The sequence below is a fragment of the Felis catus genome, chromosome E1, assembly GCF_018350175.1.
Source record: "Felis catus isolate Fca126 chromosome E1, F.catus_Fca126_mat1.0, whole genome shotgun sequence".
Classification (NCBI taxonomy): domain Eukaryota; kingdom Metazoa; phylum Chordata; class Mammalia; order Carnivora; family Felidae; genus Felis; species Felis catus.
In genome coordinates, this window is record NC_058381.1 from 56722926 (window position 1) to 56748219 (window position 25294).

General features: G+C 58.0%; 3 protein-coding genes across 9 annotated transcripts in view; 1 reads left to right on the plus strand and 2 right to left on the minus strand.

The window, feature by feature from the left end:
• Positions 1 to 9760, minus strand: CYGB (cytoglobin). 3 transcript variants are annotated; one of them, XM_011289397.4, is made up of 4 exons: positions 9245 to 9760; positions 4207 to 4438; positions 3750 to 3887; positions 1 to 1337 (listed from the first exon to the last, which is right to left on the minus strand). In XM_011289397.4, the coding sequence occupies exons 1-4, from the start codon at positions 9385 to 9387 to the stop codon at positions 1263 to 1265; spliced, it is 588 nt and encodes a 195-aa protein (XP_011287699.3). In that variant the 5' UTR covers positions 9388 to 9760; the 3' UTR covers positions 1 to 1262. The 3 variants fall into 3 exon arrangements, with proteins under 3 accessions (XP_011287699.3, XP_011287701.1, XP_011287700.1); XM_011289399.4 differs by having other exon boundaries at positions 3714 to 3887; positions 9245 to 9578; XM_011289398.4 differs by having other exon boundaries at positions 3724 to 3887; positions 9245 to 9573.
• Positions 9761 to 10054: 294 nt separating this feature from the next.
• Positions 10055 to 22618, plus strand: PRCD (photoreceptor disc component). Of its 5 annotated transcripts, XM_045044024.1 has the most exons (8): positions 10059 to 10858; positions 12087 to 12339; positions 12464 to 12639; positions 12935 to 13003; positions 15368 to 15448; positions 15849 to 16547; positions 19694 to 19953; positions 20830 to 22618. In XM_045044024.1, the coding sequence occupies exons 3-5, from the start codon at positions 12566 to 12568 to the stop codon at positions 15387 to 15389; spliced, it is 165 nt and encodes a 54-aa protein (XP_044899959.1). In that variant the 5' UTR covers positions 10059 to 10858; positions 12087 to 12339; positions 12464 to 12565; the 3' UTR covers positions 15390 to 15448; positions 15849 to 16547; positions 19694 to 19953; positions 20830 to 22618. The 5 variants fall into 5 exon arrangements, with proteins under 5 accessions (XP_023099817.1, XP_023099815.1, XP_044899959.1 ...); XM_023244047.2 differs by lacking the exon at positions 15849 to 16547 and having other exon boundaries at positions 10056 to 10858; XM_023244049.2 differs by lacking the exons at positions 15849 to 16547; positions 19694 to 19953 and having other exon boundaries at positions 10055 to 10858.
• Positions 18708 to 25294, minus strand: part of ST6GALNAC2 (ST6 N-acetylgalactosaminide alpha-2,6-sialyltransferase 2) — a 31402-nt gene continuing 24815 nt past the window's right edge. The window contains exon 9 of the mRNA XM_045044021.1: positions 18708 to 18936. Within this exon, the coding sequence (XP_044899956.1) occupies positions 18841 to 18936 (96 nt within the window). The 3' untranslated portion in view covers positions 18708 to 18840. The remainder of the gene's footprint in view (positions 18937 to 25294) is intronic.

A 25294-nucleotide genomic window follows, 5' to 3' on the forward strand; every position in this document is an offset into this window, starting at 1 on the left:
GAAGAGCGAGTCTGTTTAATGACACGGCTGGGACTGGTTACAAACATCAGAAACTACAAAAGGGCAGGCAGTTGACGCATGGCTGCAGGAGGAGGGACGGGAGGGGACACAGGCACAGCAGCCACACAGCAGCCAGACACCCTTGAGGACGGTACACGACCAAGGGACACACATGGGGGGGGGTCCCCCGCATCTCTGACCCAGATGGGTGGGCAGGACCAACTGCCAGTCAGCAGCCAGGGTGGGGGGAGGTGGGGAGGGAAGGCCCGAGGCCCGAGGCCCGCAGAGCCCCGGGGTGGGGACATCTGGCCTGTCATCTCTGACAGTAGCATAGAGCCCTTGCTTCTGCTGGGATCCTAAGCAGCAAAGGCAGATGGGGCTGGCATTCGAGGCTTCTTTACCACGGCCCCTCCCCCAGGGCAGGCATCCTGTCCCACACGCTGGCCCCTCTGCTGGCCCTTGCCCATATGGGCTGGAGCAAGTCAGGGAGCCACATCCTTTTTGGGGGGGGCAGGGGGAAGCCAAATCTTTTTAACCTAGAAGTGGAAAGCAGGAACGTGGGGAGCTGGTCAGAGAATGGGCTGGACTTGGCTGGCAAAGCTGGGTCACCCCAACCCTGCCCACCCAGGCCCTCGGGTCACCCCAACCGTGCCCACAGGCCTAGATTCTCTCCGACACGGGACCCCCATCTCTGCCACAACACTCTGTCCTCTGCCCAGAAGCATGACAAGGACCCCTCCCTGCCCCACACGCAGATGGGCAGAACCCAAGCTTCCCAAGTGCCTCTGGGCCCCTGGGCCCCGCAGATACACAGTATAGATATGTATGTATATATATATATATATATATATTTTATATATAGATCGTATATAGAATATATCTGTATATATGGTAGATGTGTGTGCGTGATGCTCTAGATAGGTGACACGGGACCTGCATGCTGGCCGGGCAGACAGAAACGGGGCTGGTTTATTCCCGGAGAGACTCGGACCTGCCCCGGACTCCTGCCAGCTGCTCAGCTGGGTCTCTGACAGAGAGTAGAAAAGCTAAGAAGGGTGGGCCCAACTCTTCGAGGAGGAAGGGTACCCCATCCCCACAGGCCACTGAGCTGGGGTCAGCATCCAGGCAGCCAGCGCCACCTCCTGGCGGCTCCGGTGGGGACCGTGGCCACAGCAGAGGCTGCCTCTTTCTGGGAAGACGAGTCAGGGATTCCTCCAGCTTCCTTGGCACCCAAGGAGGGTCTTCAGAACTCGGCCTTCGGCTCAGGGTGCTGCCTGGGAGGGGGGAGGAGAGAGGGGGGGTCCTATGGCCCCGAGGAGGGCAGCGTGGCCGGAGGGCTGTGGATGAGATAGCAGATGAAGTGAGAGGTTATGGGGGGAGGGGCATGGAGTGGGACCAGGGGACGCCGGGAGGGGGGCAGCGGGGAGGGATCAGGGGATGGCAAGGCAGGACAGTATCTTCCAAGAGACCCATCACACTGCAGCTTGGAGGCAACCCACTAGACCCCAGTTCTGCTAGGAACCTGCTGTGTGGCCTCAGACAAGTCAGGTCCCGCCCCCGGCCCCCAGGTCTTTCTCTCCACCATGCGAATCACATCTGAAGTAACATCAACTGTGTGAACGTGTTTCACACGCTGCAAAGAACCCTTCCAACATCAGCTCTTTTTCTATGAATTCTGAGACCCGAGCCTTCACTCTGGTCGACCCGGCTGGGTACCCTTCCTGCCACACAAAGGCATTCTCTGCCCGTAAAGCCCCTGTGCTGGCCCACCACCGCTTCCCCGATGAGAGAAACTGGATGGAAACCCTGCTAAGACCCTGCTGTGTAACTGCCTCCCACTGTCTCAACCCATTTGAACCTTAGCAGTAGGTTGGGTGTGTAGGCCCCGGGCCCAGGGAGACATGCCTTCTTGGGGCCCACACCCCCGCCCTCGGGAGACCCGGGTGTGGGGGGGGGGGAGTGTGCAAAGGGACGAGGGGACAATCCCCTTCATGTCTGGCGCGGGTGGGGGTGGGGAGTGACCCAAATTCGAGATGCCCAAGTCTAGATGGGGGCGGGGCCCCTGTGGCCCTTCGCGGCTCACTCTGCGAGGAGCAGAAATGGGCAGACTGAGATTCTGCTGGTTTCTTCGTGTTTGGGGTTTGGCGAGATGGAAGTCCCAGGGGTCCAGCTGGGGCAAGAGAGGGGAGGGGGCAGGGCTTCGTGTCGGGAAACGCCGTCCATGTGTTTCTGATTCACTGGGGCGTGCACTGGCCAGCTCGCTCTCCTTCTCCCCCTCCGGTCCCTCTAGGCCCCTGTAAAAAAAGCCCTTTTCTCTAGAAGCAGGAAGTCTTGTCTCCTGGCTGTAAACAAACTCATCTCCGGCAGCAGCGAAGAAGCCAGGCTGGGGAGAGGCGTGGGAGGGCAACCCCCTTCCCCCCAACTGACCCTCCCTGGCCCCTCTGTCTGCTTCCGGCAGCTCTCTAGGCTCTGCCAGCACCCCCTCTGGCAGGTAGAGGTCTCTTGCCTGCTTCCCGTCCACCCTGGGGATCTGGGGCAGATCCCCAGGGCCCAGCTGTGCACATCTGGAGTTGCTGCCTGGCTGTAGCCAGAAGTTCCCGAGCTCCCCGAGCTCCCCTCCCTCCCCGGGTGGTGCCGATGTGGGGGGAAGGGAGCAGGAGCACGCTGGGGCCAGTGTGGTCAGCGGCAGGAAAGTCAGGAGGCCTGGCCTCCCAAGGTTGCCCTCCAGGGACCTCCCCCGGAGCTGGGCCCGGAGGCCTGCGAGCAGGAGGTCTAGGAGGTTCCGTGGGCCAGCTTGGAGCCTGGGGAGGAGACGCGCCTTTTCTATGGGAAACTGCTGGGAATGTTTCTCCACAACGCGTGTCCTGAGCTGCTGGCTGACCCCTGCTTCCCATTCCCGCCCACGCTCCTCTCCCTCTTCCCTACTCGAGCTCTGCCTCCTCCGCCCCTCCGTGGAGCTCCCAGAGCCGCCTTGCCCCTTGGGGGCCCAGGCAGGCCGGAGTGTTCCCAGCCACCATGTCTAGGGGCCAGCCCTCCCCTTGTGCTCTGACTCGGCTGGAGTCACTGAGGCTGGCCACCCTCCTGGAGCCCATCCCCAGAACTGGGAACCCGGCCTCCAGAGCCAGCCTAGAAGTAAACACGCCCCCGCCCCATGGTGTGCGTGGTGGTGATACCCACGCAGGCCCCTCGTGGGCCTGGGCACGTGCACGTGTGTGCACACGTCCTTGTGATTCTCTGGCTCCAGCCCTGTTGAGGCAGAGGCAGCGGGGAGCACTGGTCAGCCTTAGATGCAAAACAGCCCCCACGTGGTTGTTACCTAAGGAGGAAGTTGCAGGAGCTGGCCTGGGCTGCCTCTGGGCTCGATGAGCCAGCCTTCCTGCTAGGAACCTCTAGCTGCTGCTAGACCCTCCCTCTCTGCCTTGGGCCGCGTTGGTGTTGGGCCCTCCGGGTGCTCTCTGGTTCTAGGCAGCGGGATGGCTCTCCTGGAGGAGGACTTGTCCGAGGCTCACTGCTCTGAGTAGCCTCGAGCAGGCGCCCTGGGCTCAAGCCGGCCCGTGCCTTTCCCATCGTGCCTGTTCTTAAGGGTGCCAGACCCCAGACCCAGCCTCCCGGAAGGGTTCCCGCCCCAGCGGTCAGCTCCAGTGCCCCAGGAGAGATGGGAGGTCAGGGGGCAGGGGAGGACACAGCAGGGAGGCTGCCCGGCCCACCCTCACCCCTCCTCACGTGGTGGCGTTGGGGACCTGCTGTACCCAGCCCACTTCCTTGTAGGCAGCAGTCACATGGCTGTAGATGAGGCCACGCAGCTTGGCCCAGGCTCTCTGCGTCTCTGGTGGGAAGTCATTGGCAAATTCCTCGGCGATCACTTCCAGAATTACCCCGGAGAGGATCTGGGGGCAGAGGGAGGAGCGGGAAGTAGATGCCTGGGCGTCTTGCTCCCCGAAGCTTCCCAGGGCCCGCAGCACCCCTTCTACTCAGCGTCTGGCCGAGGGCATTACTCCCGACACAGCAGCCTGGGAGCTTTGGGGACCAGACACCTTCGAGACCCAGCCCCGGCTGCCCTCCAATCCTGCTGCCCCTCACTGTCACAGCCACCCCAGGGGAAGAAGCTGGGCTGCCCAGTGGTCACCTCTGCTGCCCCCTCCCCGAGCGTTCCCACAGCAAAGCAAGGTGGGTGGTTAGAGTGGCCGCACCCACCCAGCCACGTACCTTGAAGTACACGGGCTCCACCTTATGCTTGAGGGCGTGGGCTTTGCCCACAAGGGCGAGCACAGAGGATACCTTCTCGGGGTCATGTAGGTTCTCCACGACAGTGTTGAGGGCCCCCATGACCCGGCAGGCGTGTTTCCGCAGCTGGGGGCTCCGCTCCATTTCCAGGGGCTCGGTCATGTGCTTGAACTGGCTGAAGTACTGCTTGGCGGACGGGAAGTTCACGAAGAACCTGGAAGGAGGTGGGTGATCGCTGAAGGAGGGGCAGCCCGGCGCCGCCCCGAGGTGGCCAGGATACAGGGGGTGCGGGGTAGGAGAGGCAGGACCAGTCATTGTTTCGCCACCACGGGTGCTGTCTCTCGGACACAGGCCCTCCGTCTGGCCAAGCAGGCTTACATGCAGCCCCCCATCCAGGTCCTGGCCATTTCTGTCGGCCAGACTTGCACAGACCGTCGGCTCTGTCTCTCAGGCCTCTGCCTTCCTTGCTCTGGCCTCCTTTCTAGACCCTACGCGCCCTTTGACGCCTGCTCCAGTCACAGCAGAGACACTAGGAGCTCTAGTTCTGGGATCTCGGGCCAGTGCGACCCGGGGCAAGTGACTTCACTTTTCTGGGTCTCAGTTTCCTCATCCGTGCGATGGGCATCGTTGTTCCTAGCTTGTTATGAGGCTGCACGGAGAGACCGCGTGGGGAGCCCTCAGCACAGTAAATGCCAGCCTTTATCACGATAAAGGTAGGGCTTTCTCTGTGAACAAAGTACAGCCCAAGTGACTTAGCTCAGGTCACCCGGTCAACGGAGAGAAGCAATGAGACCCAGTCCTCCTGCCAGCTCCGTCTGTTCCCTCTTCACTACCTGCTTCCCTCCTCGGCCTGCAGAACATATTGATTGGGTGATTTAATTAAAGCTATTGACTCACCTTACCCACCTCGCGTGGTTCTGTAATCACTTCACAACTCTCCGACAAGCATGCGCACGTCTTGGGGGCAGACCCCAGGTCTTTCTAGCTCTCTCCTCCCCTCCCCAGCTTATCTGAAATCGTCTAATACACTTCATTAGGTCAAACATCACTTTCGTTAGGTCACTCTCCTGCTCAAAAACATTCACCGGCTCCCCATTGCCTACCGGCCAGAGTCAACGTCCTTAATCCGGGATTCCAGTCCTTTAATTTGGGATTAAACCGTCCCAACTCAAGCCATCTTCCTCCAGCCCACGTACTGCGGGTAAAACATTCCTTGAGCGTGCCAGCCTTTCTGTCCACACAGTGGAATGTCTTCCTTACTCTTCCTCTGGTCAGACTTGCCTTCCCAGAGTGCCCAGGCTGTGCCCGGGGGCTACTGCTTTCCCCTCAAGGCCATTAGGGGTTCCCTGACACCTTTTATGGACTCTTTCTGCCTGTTGGATTGGGTCCCACAACCCAACGGCAGAGCCTGGCTCTCACACACCCTCTGACCCATCACCTCAGGGCCCAGGGCCCTGTGGCCTTCAGAATGATACTGGAGAGCTGACTGTGGTGGGAGGTCACACCCAGGCTCCATCGGAACTTCCCGCAACGGGATGGAATGTCTCGGGCCTGTTTTGTCAGGTTGTTTCACACCCCTGGGGTATCTCCCCCCTTTGCGATCAGAGAAAGCAGATAATTTGCCAAATCAGCCCTTTGGCCAAAGAGCCCAGAACAGATGCAGAAAGTAAGGCATCTGGCCCAGGCCATCCCTCCCGGCGACAAAGCGGCTGCTGGCGGTGGGGGGAGTGACGGGGACACAGTCCATGTGGAGACCCAGGGTGACCTTGGGCAAACTACTTCACAACCTCCTGTCCGCAAACGCGCGAGAGGAGATCCTCTGGCTCGATACTTCACAGATATTCTGGTGGGGGCCAAATGAGGCAATGAGGCTGAAAATACACTGGATTTTTCTGGAGAGGCCCCATAATGAAGGACAAATGTAAACAGCCCAATCTGGACTTAAATGAGTATCTTAGACTTCGGGCGTTTCACATCGCAATAAAAATAATGATCGCTGTTCGCCCGGCGCGTGTAACAATATGCAAAACGTCCCAGCCTGTGATTTCATTTAATTGCCTCGACCAAGCAGGCATTGTATCCATTTCACTGAGGAGGAAATAGCAGGGAATACTCACTGAGCACTTACTAGATTGTCTCGTTAATCCTGCAAAACGCTCCTGAGGTTGCCACTGCCTTTATCGCCACATTCTGTTTTAGGAATCCGTGCCCAAGATTGCCCAGCAAAGTGGGTAGCAGGGCCAGGAAGGAGCCCAGACGGTCCCTGCCTCGACGGCTTCCCCATCCTGCCTTCGGGGAGGCGGCTGTGCCAGGGAGATGGTGGCCTGGAACCCAAGGGGTCTCCTGCCTCAACACCCAGGGCCAGGTTGTGGCCCCTGAGAAGTGACAGTCCCAGGGAGCGGCTGCGCTGGACCAGGGGAGTCTAGGGGTCGTGTGCTCTGTTCCTTCATCCGGGCTTCTCTCCCCGGCCCCTCCACCCTTCCACGTGTACTCTCGACCCTCCCAGTCAGCCTTGGGGAGTTTCTCAGCTCCCAGAGGCATCTGGGTTTCCAGTAGAGCCTGAAATAGGCTTGTCTGAGTGCGAGGGGGAAGGCGGCAGAGTTACAACCCGGAGGGGAGCCTTTCTAGAGCTGGGAGGGGAGCCTTTCTAGAGCTTGGGCGGTCGCACTGCAGGTGCAGGGTCTGGCTCAGACTCCAAGACTGCTTCTCCACGGCCACCGGCCACCGCCACTCCACTGCTTCGCGGCTGCTCACTCCTGGGGCAGGGGGAGGGGGGAGGGCATGGGGGTGCGGCTGGCCTTAGCCCAGTGGGGAGGGAGGACCTGAGAGTGATGGGTCAGACCAGTTTCTCAGGCTCTCACTGGGGCCTGACCCTGTGGACGTGAGTAAAGTTGGGGAGGGGGGCGTGACAAACTGGGGAGGGGCCTTTGGGACACCCGAGAAGCTTATCCCTTATAGCCCCTTTAACCCAGCCCTCCCCCAACTGGCAGTCATGGGGCAGAGAGCAGGAAGAGACCCAGGAGAGGAAGGCTGGTGAGGCTTGGAGGAGGGAGGCTGGCAGGGAGGAGCTGGGCTCCAGTCAGCACAGAGGTGGGGTCAGGTGAAGTGTGGCCTGGGCTGACCAGCAGGCGAGACCTAACTGCTATCTCGGGCCTTCTCAGATTAATTGTGGGCCTCTCACTGAGCACTGAGTACATTGGTAAATGCCCCCCTCCCCCAGCCCAAACCCAGCCTCCCTAAGAGTCGGGAATGGGGAACTGCAGGGGCACAGAGAGAAAGGAAATCTTGCCAAGACATCAGCCTCTCCAGAAACAGCCCTGGCCTTAGTGGTCAGTTCCCTCTTCTGCACCCCCCCCATTCCTGGGGAAGTTGGGCGGTACCCCAGGAGCTGGATCTTGGACACGTCCCCTCCACGTCCTCCCTGGCAAAGGGCAAGGTATCTGGACGGAAAATCTCCAGGGTCCCGTGGACTCCACCTCCTTTCTTCCGGGTGACCCATGTGCTCACCGGGTGCATCCTGAGGCCTGGTGGGCTGGCGTGTGCCAGCATACATGGCTAAGAGCCACCCTCCAGGGATGCAGTCTGGTGCATCTGTGACTCCACGACCCACAGTGTGCTTGTGTGGGTGCTCCCACGTGCAGGTCGGCCCCTGAGAATGTCTGAGGGCTTCGGGATCTGAAACCCCCTCTTGGTCTCCCCGCCATCCCCCCTGTGTTTCGGGGCCTCGGAGCTGCCCACATCCCCATATCCCTTCCTCTAGAATCCTCCCCCAAAGAAGAGGCCACTCAAGAGTGCTTCTTGTTCTTTTTTCTCCAGAATCTGTTTCCAAGTTGGAATCGGGGCATATCAATATGGAGTTGGGCAGGTCCCAGGCCTGGGGGAGGCAGAAGGGAGAGAGCGTCGGGGAGGCACAGGAGCCAAAGCCGGGCCAGGACTGGGAGACAGGCATGCATTTCAACTCTCCTTTTCACAAGCAAGGGTTCACCCTAGCTCCAAATAGTAAGACTGCCCTACTCTGCTGGAGATCCCGGCAGCTTCCCTCTGCTGCTGACAGGGGGTTGAGGGTGAGTTGCGGGTCGGGTCTGCCCCCCCCCCCCCCCCCCCCCGCCCCGGGGACCAGCGCGTGTGGGAAGAGAGCATCAATCTGCAGCTATAGTCAGTCACTAGCTTGTGGGGGTTGGGGACATTAACTATAGAGGAACGGTATGTGTCTAGGGGGCCTGTAGATGTGTAAATAAATGTCACTTCAGGGGCATGTGGTACCTGGATAACCTCTGAGCCCAAGACACATGGCCTTTCCTCCCCAAGTGGTGGTTTCAGGGTGGAGCCTTGACTCCTGAAGCTTCTTCCTTTCCCTCCACCAAGCTCAGCAGGGACTGTACCCTAGGGACTGCTTGCTTCTCCACTCACCTGTGCCTCACCTGGGAGCTCGCTGCCCTCCCAGCCCCTAGGGGCAGGAAGGGGCCGGCTGGGAAAACTGGACCCCCCTGTGACCTACTCCTTCTGACCTCTATTCTCTGGCCCTTGGCTCTGTCCTTCCAAGAGGTTTTGAACACAGAAAGGGGCTGCGCTGGAGAGAGGGGTCTGCTCCTCTTTGCCCACCTTCTAGGCTGAGCCTCAGTGTTCCTGCCTCTAAAATGGGGAGCCCCCGACGAAGGGTGGGTGAAACGTGTGCCTGTGACAGCTGGGTTGGGTGGCTGGGGTCGCTGGTGAGGAAGGCACGGCCAGGAGTTCTGAGGCCCCGGGAGAGGAGGGGGACAGAGGCGTCCTCCTTCTGTGTCTGCCTCTTAGTTCCTAGCCCCTCGCCCAGAGCCAGGACGGGCTCAGCCAGGGCTTCGCCCACCCCGGGGAAGCCCCACGCTGCCTGCACCCGGGCAGGCCCGGCCCCAATTTCAGCCGGAGAGGTGGCGCCGGAGGAGCTCAGGAGCTCGGACCCGGGGCCGAACCCGCCCCTGCCTGGAGCCGCTGCCGCCCGCCCTCCCCCGGACTCGGGCTCGGCCGGGGCCGGAGTGACACCTACCTCACCAGGATGGCCACCCCCACGTCCTCGCAGTTGGCATAGAGCCGGGCCCACGTAGCCTGCACCGCCTTCCTCTCCGCCTCGGACAGCTCCTCGCTCCGCTCCCTGCGCTCAATCTCCATCTCGCCCGGCACTTTCTCCATGAGCAGCTCCAAGCCCAGCCCGGCTTCGCTCGGCGGCGGCGGGGCGCGGGGCGCCGGGCGCGGGGAGCCGGGGCCGGCTGCGTGCGCGGCGGGCGGGCTGGCGAGCGAGGGGTAGAGCGCGCCGGAGGGAGGGAGCGTGTCTGTCTGTGCGCGCCGGGTGTGTGTGTGTGTGTGTGTGTGTGTGTGTGTGTGTGTGCAGGGTATATGTGCGGGGGGCGGGGGACCGCGAGCGGGGGGCGGGGATGTGGTCTGCTGGAAAAATGTTAAAAAAAATAAAGCCGCTCCAAACCCCCAACCCCGCGTCGGTGAGCCAATTCCGGCAAGGTGAAGGCTGGGCGGGGTGGGGGCGACGCGGCTGGCGCCCGCCGGGCCACCGCGGACCTTGACCGCCGGGCGGGGCTGGGGCGTAGGTGTGGTGGGAGCGCTGGGGGGCCTCGGGGGGGAGGGGGCGGTCACGCGGCGCCGGGCTGCGCGGGCCGCACAGGAGTGCGCCCCAGGCTGGTGCGGGGGGCGGGTCGACGGGGGTGGGCGGGGGGGGGGTGGGCACGGTGTCCCCACTCACGCTGCGGGCGGTGTCGGGCCGTGTGCGTGTGTGCACCCTTCACGCGGCGGGGAACTGACTCAAAGTCAAACACTCCCAGGCATTTGCGGCGTGGCCGCCCGCCCTCCCGCCCGAGGGGGCGGACGCAGCCCCTCCGGCGGCGCCGGGATCCCAGCTGAGCCCACGCTCACTCCCGGCCTCCCCCGAGCCAGCCGCTGGGGGCGTCGGCGCCACCCCCAGAGCTGCGGACCCCCGGGCCTGGAGGGTTTAGGACTGGGGTCGCCTCCCGGCTCCCATCCCTTATTGGAATCCACCGCCGCGGGGATGGGGGCCGGCTGTCCAACTTCAGCGCCAGAGGCCTGCGGCCCCCTTTCCTTCCGGCCAGCACCCCCTCCCCCTCGGTACGTGCACAAGGCGTCCAAGGCGTCGGAAAAAAGTCCCTGGGTGGCTTATTAATGACACGGGCAGGCAAAACAAAACAAACAAACAAAAAAAACCCAAAAAACAAAAAACCACACGCGCTGCCCAGAATTCCGGCCCTGGTGGAGGAAAGTCCGAAGAAGAGGCAGCCGGCCGGGCAAAGAGGTCCTGGGAGAAAGGTGTCAAGAAATCTTGGGGAGGCCCAGGCCGCTGGAGACATCTCAGCTACCGAGGCTCCGATTAAGAAGGGGTTCTGGGAGTGGAGGGGACAAATTCTTGTCCTGCCGGCCCTGCTCAGAGAGGTGTGAGCGCCGCTGGACCAGAGGTGGGGGCTGGGCCTCAGATAGCCAAAGGGTCCCCACCCTACAGGCAACTGTTGGACCTGGGACAGCCAGGTCCCCCCTCTGACTCCCAGACCAAGCCTGATGCCTCGTTCCCCTAGCGCCTGGAGACTCTGCCCTTCTCAAGACTTTGTGTCCCAGTGCAAGTATCAGAAGACCTTGGCTTTGGGTAATGTATCTTAATGAGGTAATGTAATGGGGCAGTGTATCCCCTCAGGCTTTGGGTAATGTATCTTAAAAATCATGGGGCACCGGGGTGGCTCAGTCAGTTGAGCGGCCGACTTCAGCTCAGGTCGTGATCTCTCATTCCATGGGTTCGAGCCCCGCGTTGGGCTCTGTGCTGACAGCTCAGAGCCTGGAGCCTGCTTCAGATTCTGTGTCTCCCTGTTTCTCTGCCCCTCCCTCACTTGCACTCTGTCTCTTAAAAATAAATAAGCATTTAAAAAATATGTTAAAAAAAATCTTGGGGGCACCTGGGTGGCTGACTTTGGCTCAGGTCACGATCTCGCTGTTTGTGAGTTCCAGCCCCATGTCGGGTTCTGTGCTGACAGCTCAGGGCCTGGAGCCTGCTTTGGATTGTGTGTCTCCCTCTCTCTCTCTGCCCCTTCCCAGCTCTATCACTGTCTGTCTGTTTCTCTTTCTCTCAAAAATAAACATTAAAAACTAAAAAAAAAAAAAAAAAAAAATCACGTTTGGAAGTAGAGAGCCCACATGCAGCCCCAGCTTGGGCCCTCCCTGGAGCTCAGGGTTGAGGTCCCTCCCTGGCATCCTGGGCAGGAGACCCCTGACACTGCCTCCATCTCAGCTGAGGGAAGGAAGATCTAGTGCCTTCTTCTGGAGGACTTGGTGAGGGATGGAGGAGAGGGGATGTTCAGAGCATGTCTGCTCCACATGCTGCCTGGGCCAAGACCGAGCACACCGCACTGGGCCACCTCACTGAACCCCTCTGATCGGACACCCAGAGCAGTGCCATGCCCTTCCAAGTGGCGGCCCAAGAGTTTCCACTGGGACGTGGAAAGGAAGGAGGAGAAATCATCTTTCTGTTTGGTTTTATCTCATCCTTTACAAGTTTTATCTGTGTTTACGGGGCAGGAGTGTGTTTGCACGGAACTATGGTATATAATTTTTAACCGGATGCGACTACCTATCTCAGGAGTGCCCACTTGAACTCGGTCTTTACGGAAGAGGGTATGTCATCAGTGACATCTGGAGAGGATTGTCCAGAGGGGACAACCGAGTCGCGTAGCCGGCCCTTCTTCACTCTCTGGCCTCCCTTGTCTTCCTGGCTTCATCATCTAACATTCTCCTCCCTTCCTCCCCTCCTGAAGCCTCCTGAAGACATCATGGTTCCACTGCCCATCAACTTCCGGTTGCTGGAATATGCTTTGTGCTTTCAGGTCTGCAGCGCTGGCAATCTTCCCTCTGGGGGCCCGACCTTCCTTGAGCACCTGCAAATTCAGATGCCCCCGGCTCCTCTTTGAAGTTTTCCCTGCCGCTTACAACCCCCTGCAGATGCCTTCATTCACCTAAGTCACTCTATTGTGGTCATTTACCTCACCTGCCGGTGCATGTGTCTAGACGAGAAGCCGCTTGAGGGCCAGACCCAGGCCCTAGTCACATCTACATCCCATCCACATCCCGAACAGACAGGTGAATTTACGCTGCCACGGTCGGTCGGTCGGGGACAGCCTGGGCCCAGCGAGGTTAATCAGTCTGCACAAGGTCGGGTCTGCTGACCCCACTAATCAGCTTGAGCCTCCTAATCCATCACCAGCAGGAACCTCGGGACAGACCCAGCAGTGCTTGTGGGAGCCGGCGGGGCCGTTTCGGCCTTCTTCTGCAGACCCCGTCTGGGAGGGGATGGGGCGGCTGAGCCATGTGTACCACCCTCTTCCTGCTCAGCACCTTGGCCATGCTCTGGCGCCGCCGATTCGCCAACCGGGTCCAACCGTGAGAGACCGACTGGGCCATGGGCTCGGGTGGTGGTGGGGAGAATCCACCGGGTGGGGCGAGAGCCCAGCCAAAGGCGGGCAGAGGCTGCCTGGACCTCCAGGGAGGCTGGGAGGGGGGTTTGCCGGGAGTCCCTGAGGGGCTTCCCCTCAGAGCAGGGGGGAGTTTGCGGCCCTTCAGAGACTCTGGCCGAAACCCCCAGTGCCACAGCCCAGCGTGGCTGGGTCCCGCGGGAGAGGGGGTCTGGGTCTGGGCACTGCCCACAGCCCTTCCCGCCTGTTTCTCCCACCCACAGAGAGCCCAGCGGACTCGATGGGGCGGTCGTGGGCAGCAACGTGGACACAGACCTCCGGTCCCCAGGCAGGTAAGGCAGCAGAGAACGTGGGGTGGAGGAGGGAGGGTGCGTCTAAAGAAGCTGCCGCTCTCCCTGCCCCTGTCCGAGCCTGGGGAGGACCACGAGTGTGTGCGCGCACGCTGTATGCTGGCCCCTCGCCCCAGCCACCCTGTTCCCTGTGTGCCTGGTGGGCAGACTCAACGTCTGTTTTCTCCAGTTGGCCTTGGGAGCCCCCAGCCTCTCCTCTGGACCACAGCTGCTCTGCCTGTTTGTCCGAGTGTGGGCTGGTCCCCAGGGTCCCTTCTAGCGGCAGGCGCAGGGGGACTGGAGACAGGGATGGGGCAGAGGCAGCCCTGCGTTGCTTTGCTCGCCTTCCCTTCCCCCTCTCCTGCTGCCCCCGCTCAGCCTCAGCGACTCCTCTGCCTGAACCTCTAGCGGGATTCGCTGTCCGGTCCCCAATAGGAGGCGCAGGAAGAGCATGACATCATCGGCACTGAGTGCCATTGGCTGGGCAGCCCCTGCGGGCAGGACGCTGTCTCCAGTGGCCAGAAAGTTAACTCTTCCCTGGGCTGAAACCATGTGGCCTTTACAAGGGGTGAAGTTTTGGGAACTTCTGGGTTTTTCCTTCCTTGGGTGACCAGTGTCCTTTGATGACAGGGGCTCCTACGCCCATCAAAAAATAAAAAAACAAAAACAAAAAAAACAAACCAACAACACTGAAAAAGCAACACATCTTTATTAAGAACGTACTGTTTTGCATGTTCTTTTGTGCCTGGGGACCTCCGGCTAGTGTGGGAGTGACATTCTTTCCTGCAAAAGGTCGACTAGCCGCCTCTCACCCCTAGTGAAACAAAAAGCATGATGCACTCGGGCTCCAGGGCCCTTGGCAGGAAGGGGTCTCCCCACAGGGCTCAGGTGGCTGTGCCGGTCAGCATGCCTGCCTGCTGACGCGCCCCCGTGTCTCTTTCCGGGTGTGGGACCTGCCTGCAGCACCCCTTAGACACGCAGGGACTGGCGAGCCATGAGAACGTGAGTCTCTCTCCATGCGTGGCCCCTAATTCCTCCTTGGTGCTGGGACTCCCCCAGGCTCTGAATGTCAGCAGGCCCACTGGGAAAGCTCTGGGCACGTGCCGGAAGCAGGCATTCCTGTGATGCCCTTCCTTGACATCTAGGCTAGCTGAGATGGTCACAGTAGTGCCCAAGTACTCGTACCGGTGAAACGGGAGGACGGCTGCAAAATGACGGACACCGGGCCTCACACAGAGGCGGCTCTCACGTGACTGGTCCTCCCTGTTGAGTTTGGGTCTGCAGGCGCACAGAGTTCAAGTCCTGACTCCACTCACGCTGACTGAGAGACTCCGGGAAAGTTACGTGATCTTTTTATTGGCGTATAAACTTGGATTAGTAAGAGAATGGTGTGAAGGGGTTTGTGAGGTTGAAATTAAGATAATCGTAAAGCACTTGGCACGGCTGCTTAATAAATGCTGGCGGTTCTCTTGTTATGTGACACTTGATTGGTGCTTTTTTTCTTCCCCAGAGGTCTCTCGTGTATTAACTCGCTTGGAAATTTCAACAGTCCCAGAGGGTTGGCAAGACAAGTCTTGTCTTGTCTTGTCTTGTCTTGTCTTGTCTTGTCTTGTCTTTTCTTTTCTTTTTTCTTTCTTTCTTTCTTTCATTAATTTATTAATTTATTTTGAGAGAGAGAGAGAGAGCACACACAAGCCGGGGAGGGGCAGAAAGAGAGGGAGAGAGAGAGAATCCCAAGCAGGTCAGGTCCGCGCTGTCAGCGCAGAGCCCAAAGCGGGACCTGAACCACGAATCGTGAGAACATGACCTGAGCCAAAATCAAGAGTTGGATACTCAACCTACTGAGCCACCCAGGCGCCCCAAGACAGGTGTTTCTATCTCTCCGTTAATGTGGAGGAAACTGAGGGACTTGGCGTGTAAATTGCTCGCTCAAGGTCATCCATCTGATTTGGGGCTGATGGGGATTGACAGGTCCCTGAATTCAGGCACGTCTATGTCCCTTGCAGCAAATGGGCCTGGACCCCCTGTCAGGAGAAACAGAGCCGAATCTGGACCATCTGGCCCGGCCTGGCCCAGTCTGGTCTGGCCGGAAGGGAGTAGTTGCCTGCTAACTCCTCAGGACTCAGTTCATTGGAAAAATCGGCCCAACATCTAACCCCTCCTGCTTATAGTGGCTGCTCTGAAGGTCTGGCCTGGGCGGCACATGGGTTGAAGTTTCTGCTCTCCAATTCCAGCTGCTTTCCTGGCCACTCCTACCCCCTTGGTAGTGGGGTGAATCGCTAGGCATGGGCTGGGAGGAGGAGGAAGTCCAGAAACACGGGAAGGCCATCCCCTTCAATCTTCTGACTACTGTGCTTCTCTGTTTAGGGAGAAAGAGCCTCTCAAGTAAGTCCTCATCTCTTCAGGCAGAGCTCGGCCCCGGGGACCGCGATCAGCTGGCAGAGGCAGGTAGGGCAGGGCTGTGAGCCCCGGAGGGTAGAAGGCTGGGCTGGGGACAAGGAAGGAAGATTCTGCAAGGCCTGGCCGTGTGGGAGCAGAGCAGGCCACCTTCAGCTCTGTGGTCAGCGATGGAGGTTGAGAATAAGGGGGGTGGGCTCCCATCCACTCGTACCTTGAGCCCGTTGTGGTCCAGGCCACGGGGCAAGGGTTAGTTTTCAGGGAATGACGTGTGATCCTGACAGCATTTTCTAGGCTTGGGGATGAGGCGGTGGTCATGCTGGGGGCCTGAGGGTAGCGCCAGAGGACTTGTAAGGGAGAGGTGGTGTTCTGGAATATCCATTCTGCACTGACACAAGCTCTTGCCTTGGCATGGGAGGAAGTGCTCATCTGGCCTGGTCTTCTGTTTCAGTTCAAGTCCTGGTTTGCCCCCTTCCCCACAAAGGGTGCTTTGGAAGCAGCAGCAGCAGCAGCAGGAAGGAGAATGGGAAAAAGCAGCGATGGAGAATGTAGACCCCTCCCTTTCTGCCCCTGGACCTGCCTGTCCTCTCTTCGCCCCAGGCCCTGGTCGTGGGGCTCCCGAGGCAAGGCCTGGCTGGGGCAGGCAGGAGGCGCAGAGATGTTTATTGCTCTGAGATGGGCTCCCTTCCTCTGAGGTCCAGAGAGGGACTTGGTGGGGTCTGCTGGATCAACTCTGGGGCAACCCCAGCAGCCCAGGCTCGGGGAGGCATAGGTCGAGAATGAGGAGCCCCAGAACCGAGGGGTCGCTGATGGCTCATGTTCACTATGGAAGGGTTTCTCACTCACAAATGAAAAAAAAAATTTTTTTAACGTTTATTTATTTTTGAGAGGGAGAGAGAGAGAGACAGAGTATGAGCGGGGGAGGGGCAAAGAGAGAAGGAGACACAGAATCCAAAGCCGGCTCCAGGCTGTCAGCACAGAGCCCGACGCGGGGCTTGAACCCGTGAACCACGAGATCATGACCCGAGCTGAAGTCGGCCGCTTAACCACTGAGCCACCCAGGTGCCCCACGTTCACAAATTTAATCCTTGCAACGACCCGAGGAGACCGGGCATGTTATTATCCACATTTTGGCAACGAGGAAACACAGGTGAATGAATTTGTCCAGGGTCATCTAGCCAGGCGGGGGGGACACCCAACTGGGGAACACCCCCCTCCCACAGCCTCAGATGGAGCCTTTAAGCCCACACTCTTACCCCCCAGGGCCCAGGCAGCCACTCTGGGAGAGAAGGGGTTCTCGGGCAGCCCCCCCCCCCCACCAAGCTTGTGGTCCCAGGCCGTGTGATCTCAGTTTGCCGCGGGGGCGCTCACTTCCCTGTGGCACTTGCCTCTCCCCGGTCCCTAGAGCTCACCCCCTGTCACTCGCTGCTCTGCTCGGCTGAGATTATCAGGAAGAAATGCCAGTTGGATCTGTGACATGTCTGCCTGCAGCTGCGAGCAGGCATCCCTCAGCGTGTCCCCCGAGTGTGGGTTTCTATGCGCGTGTGTGCACGCGTGCGCGTGTTCCAAAGGGCCAGTGGCAAGTGGGAAGGGGGGAGAGCGTGACCCTTGTTTGTGTCAGTCTGCTGACTGCTCAGTGCCGGCGGCCTCCTTTGCCCCTAGCTGCTCTTCCCATTTCTCTCTTCTTCGCAGTCCTGCCCGATCCAGAGCAGAGATAAAAGCAAATTTCCGCTTCTGCTCCCTGAGATCCAGGCGCAGACCCCGCAGGCAACTGCTCCCGACTGTCTGGAAGCCATTCATCTTCCAAAGCACCCCCCCCCACCCCTGCGCCCGCCCACACGTGCTCCCTCCCCCCCATCCAGCCCCCACTGCCCACCAGGGAAGTCTCAGCCTGGCCGGGCCCCTGGCCCTGCCTTCTGGAGGCAGCAGCTGGGGAATTCTCTAGACAGCCGTCCCTCTGCGGCCCTGACTCCACCTCTGAGGGAAGGAGAGGGCAGATGATGCAGACAGAGGGGACCCACGCTGAAACCAGGGGGGAGGGGCCGCTGGTAAGGCGGGGAACCTGGCGGTGGAAGCCTCTAGAAGTAGGGCAGGGCGGAGTCAGGGGAAGGGTCACACCAGGGAAAGGAGCTCTGTGCTGGAACGAGACAGAGCCCCACCGCCCACCTGACACGGGCCCAGGAGTTCGTGACCACCTGTCTCAGCTCCCGTCAGCCTGTCTTTCTCCTGCGAGGCCTCACCTTCCCCGGTGACAGGGCTGTCAGGCTGAGGGCCACGGGGGCGGGGGCGGGGGGGCGCGGCGGGCACTGCTCCGGGGACCCAGCCTGCGCTCCCCGATCCTACCTTTGAGCTCGTCCTGTGCTCTGCTCGCTCGCCACGTTCCTGTCACTGCAGCCTCGCCTCTGCTCCCTGCCACTTCCAAATTGCCCTGTCTCCTTCCACTAGTCTGAGGAGTTGTCAGGCCAAGGTCACCCTGGCTGGACAGGGGCTGGCTCGCGGCCCAGACACACATCCACGAAGCGACACCCCTTGGCAGCACTCTTCTAGGAACCTGCTCAGGGGATGGGGGCCCCTGCAGGCTTCTGTCCCAGGAGAGGGGAGGGAAAGCCAGGGGAAGGGGTGCTGGGGGTGGGGAATGTGTTCTCGCCCGGCCTCGGCGGCTGCCGGGGGACCCTGGCAGCTGGGGCGCTGTGTGGGCTGGGTGGGGGGGGTGCTCTCCCGTACGGAGCAGGCTGGCTCTGGTGGGAGCAGATTGTGTTTACACCTTCCCCACACACCCAGCCCACGCTCGCCTCTTATTCCCGGGGCCTCTCCCACCCCTGGGCGCTGTGCACAACCAGCACATTTGCGTTCCTGCTGCAGGAAGTTGCCACCCTCAGCCGAGAGCGTCTCTACAGAAGGCTGCCCGGGCCTGAGGCGCTCCTTCCTCAGCCCACTATCTCCCTCCCGCTGCAGGGGTGGACCCGAGATGTCCCCAAAAGGCCGAGTCCTTCTCCCCACCCCGTTTCCTTGCAAAGAGCTGCTGCTTGGGAATGGGGACAGGGAAGCACTTGGGGGGGGGGCTCGGTAGACTGACCATAATAGGAAGGAGGGGATTAAGGGCGACCGGAGAGACAGAGCCGAGGCACCCCTGGTCCAGGGCGCTGGCCACCATGAAATAACAATGCGGGATCTAAGAGCGGGGAGTCTGGAGTCAGAGAGCCGGGTTTGAATCTCGCCTCCCCCCATCACTTCCCGCCTCTGTGGCCTCGGGTGGGTCCCTGAACAGCCCCGCCTGGGGTTTCTCATACAAGGAAGGTAACAAGGAAGCTATTGTTGTAAGGGTTAAATTAGATAACGCGGAGAGCGTGCTTAGTACACACAGTTGGCGTTCAATGTATCTGAGCCGGGGTGACAGCGTTTGTGACCTGTCGCCTACTGAACAGGCAAGGTCGCAACCACAGTTAGGTTCCGAATAGCCAGTCCTTCGCCGCCTTCCTCACTCCGTGGCCCTTCCTGCCCGTCTCTCTGCAATCACAGCAGTGGGGCGATGGGTAATTCTGAAAAAGTCAGAGGAGGGGTGCCTGAGTGGCTGAGTCGGTTGAGCGGCCAACTTTGACTCAGGTCATGATCTCACGGTCCGGTCCGTGGGTTCGAGCCCTGCATCGGGCTCTGTGCGGACAGCTCGGAGCCTGGAGCTGCCTCGGATTCTGTGTGTCCCTCTCTCTCTGCCCCTCCCCCGCTCATGCTCTGTCTGTCTCTCTCTCAAAAACACATAAACATTAAAATATACATATATTTGAAAAAAACATACATATATTTGAAAAAGAGCACAGCACAGGGGCACCTGGTAAGACCCAGCTCCCAGCACCCAGTCAGGCCATACGAGGGAGCATCACTGTTGTCTCTGGGGGCCTAGAACCCCGTCCCAGCCTCCAGTGGGAGTCCTGGCCTGGACACCTCCCCTCCAACTGGTTCCACTTTCCGAATGCATCTCTGTTCCCAGAGAAGACAGGAGGTGATTGCCCTGATACTTCTCCGTCCTCTGTCTGTATGCTAATCTCTCTGCTGGTTGGAGCCTGAGTGACAGGGAAAAGACTGCTTTGAGCTGCAGGGTGGCCGAGGGCAGCAGCTGGGAGCAGGAAGGTGCTGCTGTCTGCTGCTTCTGTGGCTGAGACTCAGGGTTGTTGCCAGTCTCTCCCGGAGACTGGAACATGACCAGAGAGCTAACGAGGTGGCGGGGGGGGGGGGGGGGGGGCGGAGGGGGGGAGCAAGGGAAGCAGACATAGCAGCCACCGCTGTCCTGTGTCACCTTAGGCCGTGGATGTGACCACGGGGAGTACCTCGCCCATCCCAAACGTGCGGTTGTGTGGATGCGCCCAAGGGGCCCTGGCCCAAGACTAGGTGGGCGTGGCTCCCGATCTGAGGCCGGCACCAGGCGCGAGAGCAGGGTCCTGGCGGTTCCCAGGGACCCTCTATAGGACCTCACTGTTAGGAAGAAGCCCAAGGCCTTGCGACAGTGGGAAGTTAATGCTTCTTTGCGAGCCCGAAAAGAAGGAAAATGGCCAAGGTTTACGGTAATATGATAATGATACTAATAATATTATTAATAACGTTAACGTGTCTCAAACACTTATTATGTGCTAGGCAGTGGGCCGGGTGCTTTATTTATATGCATTGTCTCATTGATGAGGCAGGAACCGTTGTTATCATTCACCCAATAAGGAAAGTGAAGTTCACAGAGCTTGCTCAAGGTCACTCACAGCTAGTAGTGAAGCCAGGACGCCTGCCCTGCCCGGGCGATGTGATGCCAAAGCCCGTGAAGGTGTTGGGGGGCGGAGGACTGAGTCTGGGCTTGAGGACAACCAGGGCACCGGGAATAGCTGCGGCCCCACCCCAGGGATACCATTGCAGGTGGATGGGGGGGGGGGGGATGGGATTACTCCCATCAGGGCTACTCCTGATGCATCATTCTAGGCTGAACCAGGCTCTGCCCCACCCCACCCCACCCCACCCCCCACCCAAAGGCTAGATCCTGGGGGATCTGTCACCCCCTACAGGGAGGAAGCTGCGGTGGCTCACAGGGATGACAGACATTGAGGTCATCACTCAATCTCTGTTGTTGCCTTCAACCCCTGGGGGTGGGGCGGGGGCAGAGCCCTGGGGGTGGGAGAGGAAGGTGGCAGCGGCCCAGGGCCCAGCCGGAGAGGGAGGAGGCTGAGAAGGAAGGCCTTGTTTGTTTTTACAGGGGGAGGGTGCGGGACTTCAGGGAGGAGGCGTCGTGGAGTGGGACCCCCGGGACTTAAGCTGGAAACAAGTCCTTGTACCTAAGGACTGCAGACCCTCTCTGTGCGGTACATATGCCCCCTAGTGGGGCTTAAGATTAGAGGGTGGCTGAGAAAATGAAAACAAAAAAGATTTACTGACCGACTGTGACCTCTGAACCTGGATAGGAATGGCCAGGCGTGTGTCTGTGTGAGCGCATGTGCGCGCCCACACGCGTTTATTGCCATATGCAGAAGCCGGCTGAACGATGCATTAAAAGACATTATTTAACGTGTTCCTTGGCCATCTATTTAACAAGCACGTACCGGGAGCCTGCAACATACACACCTTGTGGTAGGTGCCAGCGATGAAGGGGGACAGTGCCCCACCTGCCAGTGAGGACGACAGAAAGATCCTGGCCGAGGGAGCCCAGTCGCGCCCGCTCAGCCACTGCCTGGTCACATGACCTTTCCTTCTCCGGACCTCAGTCTCCCCATTTACTAGGCATGTGTTGAGTCGAACCCAAGTGGGCTGGTGCCAGGGCGGAAAGGACTCATGACCACCGTCAGAGAAAGAACCGTCTGGTAAAATGATAGGCGATGGACCACTTGACCTCTGGGGGCCCTCCAGACCGCCCCGGTCAAAAGAGACTATAACGGACTGTCTTTGGAGATGCTGGCAGTGATCCGCCCACTCGGCAAATGTTTATGGAGCGCCTGTGTGCCAGGCACTGTGGATGCAGAAATGAAGAATTCCTGCCACAGACAATCAGGAAATTGGGCCAAGCAGAAGAAACAGACGCTTCACAACAGGCAGCACACAGGCTGGTGACCCCAGGACTGTCTCAGCATCTGCCTGTTCCCTGCCTGTGGCAGGGGGAGGGGAAACCAAGCGGACCGCAGTGGTCTTGTCCGGGTGAGGAGACGAGATCAGAGCTCAAGAGAGCGTGGTGTTCCTAAGGATACGCACACGTCGGTGGGATCCCCAAACAGACACGGGGAAGGTGAGCCGATGGAGGAAAAAAAAAGCCCTCTGGAGAGAATACAGAAAGCACTAACCGTCACAGAAACACGGAAAGATTGGACTTGATCGAATTCTTGGAAAGACACTATTTGCCAAGCAGAAATCTGAGAAAGGACCTGTATCCAAAATATACAAAGAAGTTTTACGATTCGATAAGAAGTCAGCCCAGTGAAAGGGGGAGGGTTTTGATAGACACTTCACAAGAAGGTATACATACGGCCAATAAACGCATAAAAAAAGATACACAGTAGTGTGAATCATCAAGGAAATTAAATGCAAATTAAAAAACATGCAAATGAAAACCACATTGAGATACTAGTGCACGCTCACATGAATGCGTAAGAAGACAGACCATAACAGGCGTTGGTGAAGGTACGGAGCAGCTGTTACCCTGGAAGACACTGCTGGGAAACCAGTTTGGCTGTTTCCTAGCAAGTTATCCAAGAGGAATGAAAACACAGGGCCACACCAAGGTTTGTACAGAGGTGTTCACAGCAGTGTTATTAATAACGGCTCCAAAGTGGAAACAACCCAAATATCCATCAACAGGTGAATGAATAAACGAGGGCTGTACGGAATTCTGGTCAGCGATAAAAAGGCAACGAACCACTCTGTGGGCCACAACCCGGGGCACCGCGAGGAGCCAGGCACAAAAGAACACCCTCCTGTATGAATCCGTTTATAGGAGATTCTAGAACAGGCAGAACTAATCTGCAGCGACAGAAAGCAGATCAGTGGTTGCCTGGGGCCAGGGCTGGATCTGGAGACTGTGAAATAAAACCAGAGGTGCTCTTCAGGGCGATGACAGGGTTCTAAATCGTCCACCGGGGTGGCGGTTACGCGGGTGTATCACTTACTGGACTATCGAATCGTACATTTTAAATGGATGTGTTTGATTGTATGTAAATTACACCTCAATAAAGATGACTTAAAGAGTTAAAAAAAAAAATCAATGAAGACCTGATCCTTGTCTGGCTCACAGGCTGGTGGAAACAAATAATCACGAGACAGTGAGCATCATAAGAAGTATGCTCAAATAACAAGAGTTCTTTCTTTTTCAAGTTTATTTTTATTTATTTTGAGAGAGAGCGCGTGCGCGTGAGCAAGCAGGGGAGGGGCAGAGAGGGAGAGAATCCCAAGCAGGCTCGAAGCCATCACTACAGAACGCGAGGCGGGGCTCGATCTCACGAACCATCAAAAATTGGACGCTTAACCCACTGAGCCACCCAGACGCCACAAGAGTTGTTTATTTTAAAGTGCTCCCTTGTGCCAGGCCCGTGGAAGCGTTTTGCATGTACTGTTCTAAAATTCCAGATAAGAAAAGAGGCTGAGAGGCACCTGGGGGGGCTCAGTTGGTGAAGCGTACAACTTCGGCTCAGGTCATGATCTCACGGTTCGTGAGTTCGAGCCCCGCGTCGGGCTCTGTGCTGACAGCTCAGAGCCTGGAGCCTGCTTCGGATTCTGTGTTTCCCTCTCTTTCTGCCCCTCCCCTGCTCGCACTCTGTCTCTCTCACTCTCTCAAAAATAAACATTAAAAGGGGCGCCTGGGTGGCTCAGTCGGTTGAGCGTCTGACTTCAGCTCAGGTCGCGATCTCGCGGTCCGTGAGTTCGAGCCCCGTGTCGGGCTCTGGGCTGATGGCTCAGAGCCTGGAGCCTGCTTCCGATTCTGTGTCTCTCTCTCTCTCTCTGCCCCTCCCCCGTTTATGCTCTGTCTCTCTCTCTCTCAAAAATAAATAAACATTAAAAAAATAAAAAAATAAACATTAAAAAATAAAAATGAAAAAAAAAATAATAAAAAGAAAAGAGGCTGAGACAGAGGGGGAGGTTATTTGCCCAGGGATACTCAGCTAGAAGCAGCAGGGCTGGGGCTCGACTCCAAGCCTGTCTGGGTGCAGAGCATGTGCTAAACCAGCCTGCGACAGGACACCGAGGAAAGAGCTCGGGACCGTTGCAGCTTCTCAGGTGAGACTTTGCGGAGGGGGTATTGACATAGGAGGTGGAATTTGCTCAGCAGAGAAGAGGATGAAGGGAAGGAAATTTCAAGGCAAAGGGAACAAACAGTATAAGCAAAGGCTGGGCGACAGTCGTGAGAAGGCAGGGTTTCTGGGAATGGAGAGACGTGTCCTGAAAAGAGTAGAAGAGGTCGACAGGACATTACACATTCTTCACATACGCCCTTATTTTTTAAGAACCCATGAAGCAATAATTTTATGAGAGGCAACAGCTCTTCAAAGCAGGCAAGTGAAATGCCTGCTGTTGGCAAACACAGGAAAGAACCCACTGCCATGCCAAGGTCGCCTCTTCTCCGTAAATAGGGTACACTTTATTGGTTTTTTTTTTTTTTAACGTTTTATTTATTTTTGAGAGACAGAGAGCCTGAGCAGGGGAGGGGCAGAGAGAAAGGGAGACACAGGATCCGAAGCAGCCTCCAGGCTCTGAGCTGTCAGCACAGAGCCCGATGCAAGGCTCAAACTCGTGAACTGTGAGATCATGACCTGAGCTGAAGTCACACGTTTAACTGACTGAGCCATCCAGGTGCCCCTCCTTTTATTTTGCCCTGACTCGTTCTTTCGGAGAGTTATAATTAAAAAAAGATTTGGGACATGTCGATCAGATAATTTAGGATGGTTTTGACTCTAACAGAACACCAAACTGAAGATGGCCGAAACAGTAAGGAGATTTTTTTTTTAAATCGCACATTCTGCGTGTCACTGAAACTAACATGCCATTGTTTGTAAGATGCCTCTCGCATTCAGAAACTCAGTAAAATGTAAAAATATGTGACTCTGAATCAGAACAAAAGGTCTGAAGGTAGGGGGCTTCAGGACTGGGATTTTGGCAGTTCATCATCGCAGACTCTACGTTTTTGGTTTCCACTCTGCCGGGTCAGATTTTGGCCTCTTGCTTTGCAGCAAGCCTCACGGATGCAAGATGGCTGCCACAGCCTCGAGCATCACATCTTCGCGGTGTCCCAAAGCCAGAAGAGAGGCTGCTGTTTTTAAAAACAAGAAAACTTTCCCCAACTTGGCAGAATTGCATCACAAACCCATTTCTGAATTCCTGGCAGAAGGAATAGAGTTACCGCAAGGGTCTGGTGCAAACTAATCGAGACTCACCCTTAGGGCTGGGGAGGAGCTTCCCGCCACTGGAGCACAAAGTCGTCCAGTAGCTCTGTTCCGTTTGTAAGATGTAGAAACAACAGCTGTGGGCTGGCGATGAACGGTGCTGCTGCACAGACGAACTTCCTATAAATCGTGGTGCCACTGTTCACAGTGTAAGCAGTCCACTGCTTGGGATAAACCTACCCACCTTCTGTTCTGGCTGATGACGGGAAAGATTTCCTTTCCAGGTTAAGAAATTAACCTCAGTATTCCAAAGACTCTGTTTCCTATTCATGTGGGTTTCAGACACCATGTTTTAAATCCTATCAGTGGATGGGACTCGGCAAGCTAACCACCTGAACACAGCAGGACAGCTGACTGCATTTCACCCCGGTGCTCAGAGCCAAGGTCCTGGACCAGCACTTTGGCTCTGTGCAGCTTGTGATCTACTTCTGTCACTTACGGCTAGACTGTGTGACTCTTTCCACGTCAGTAAATACAGAGCCACACTAGCCTTGACTGACAGCTA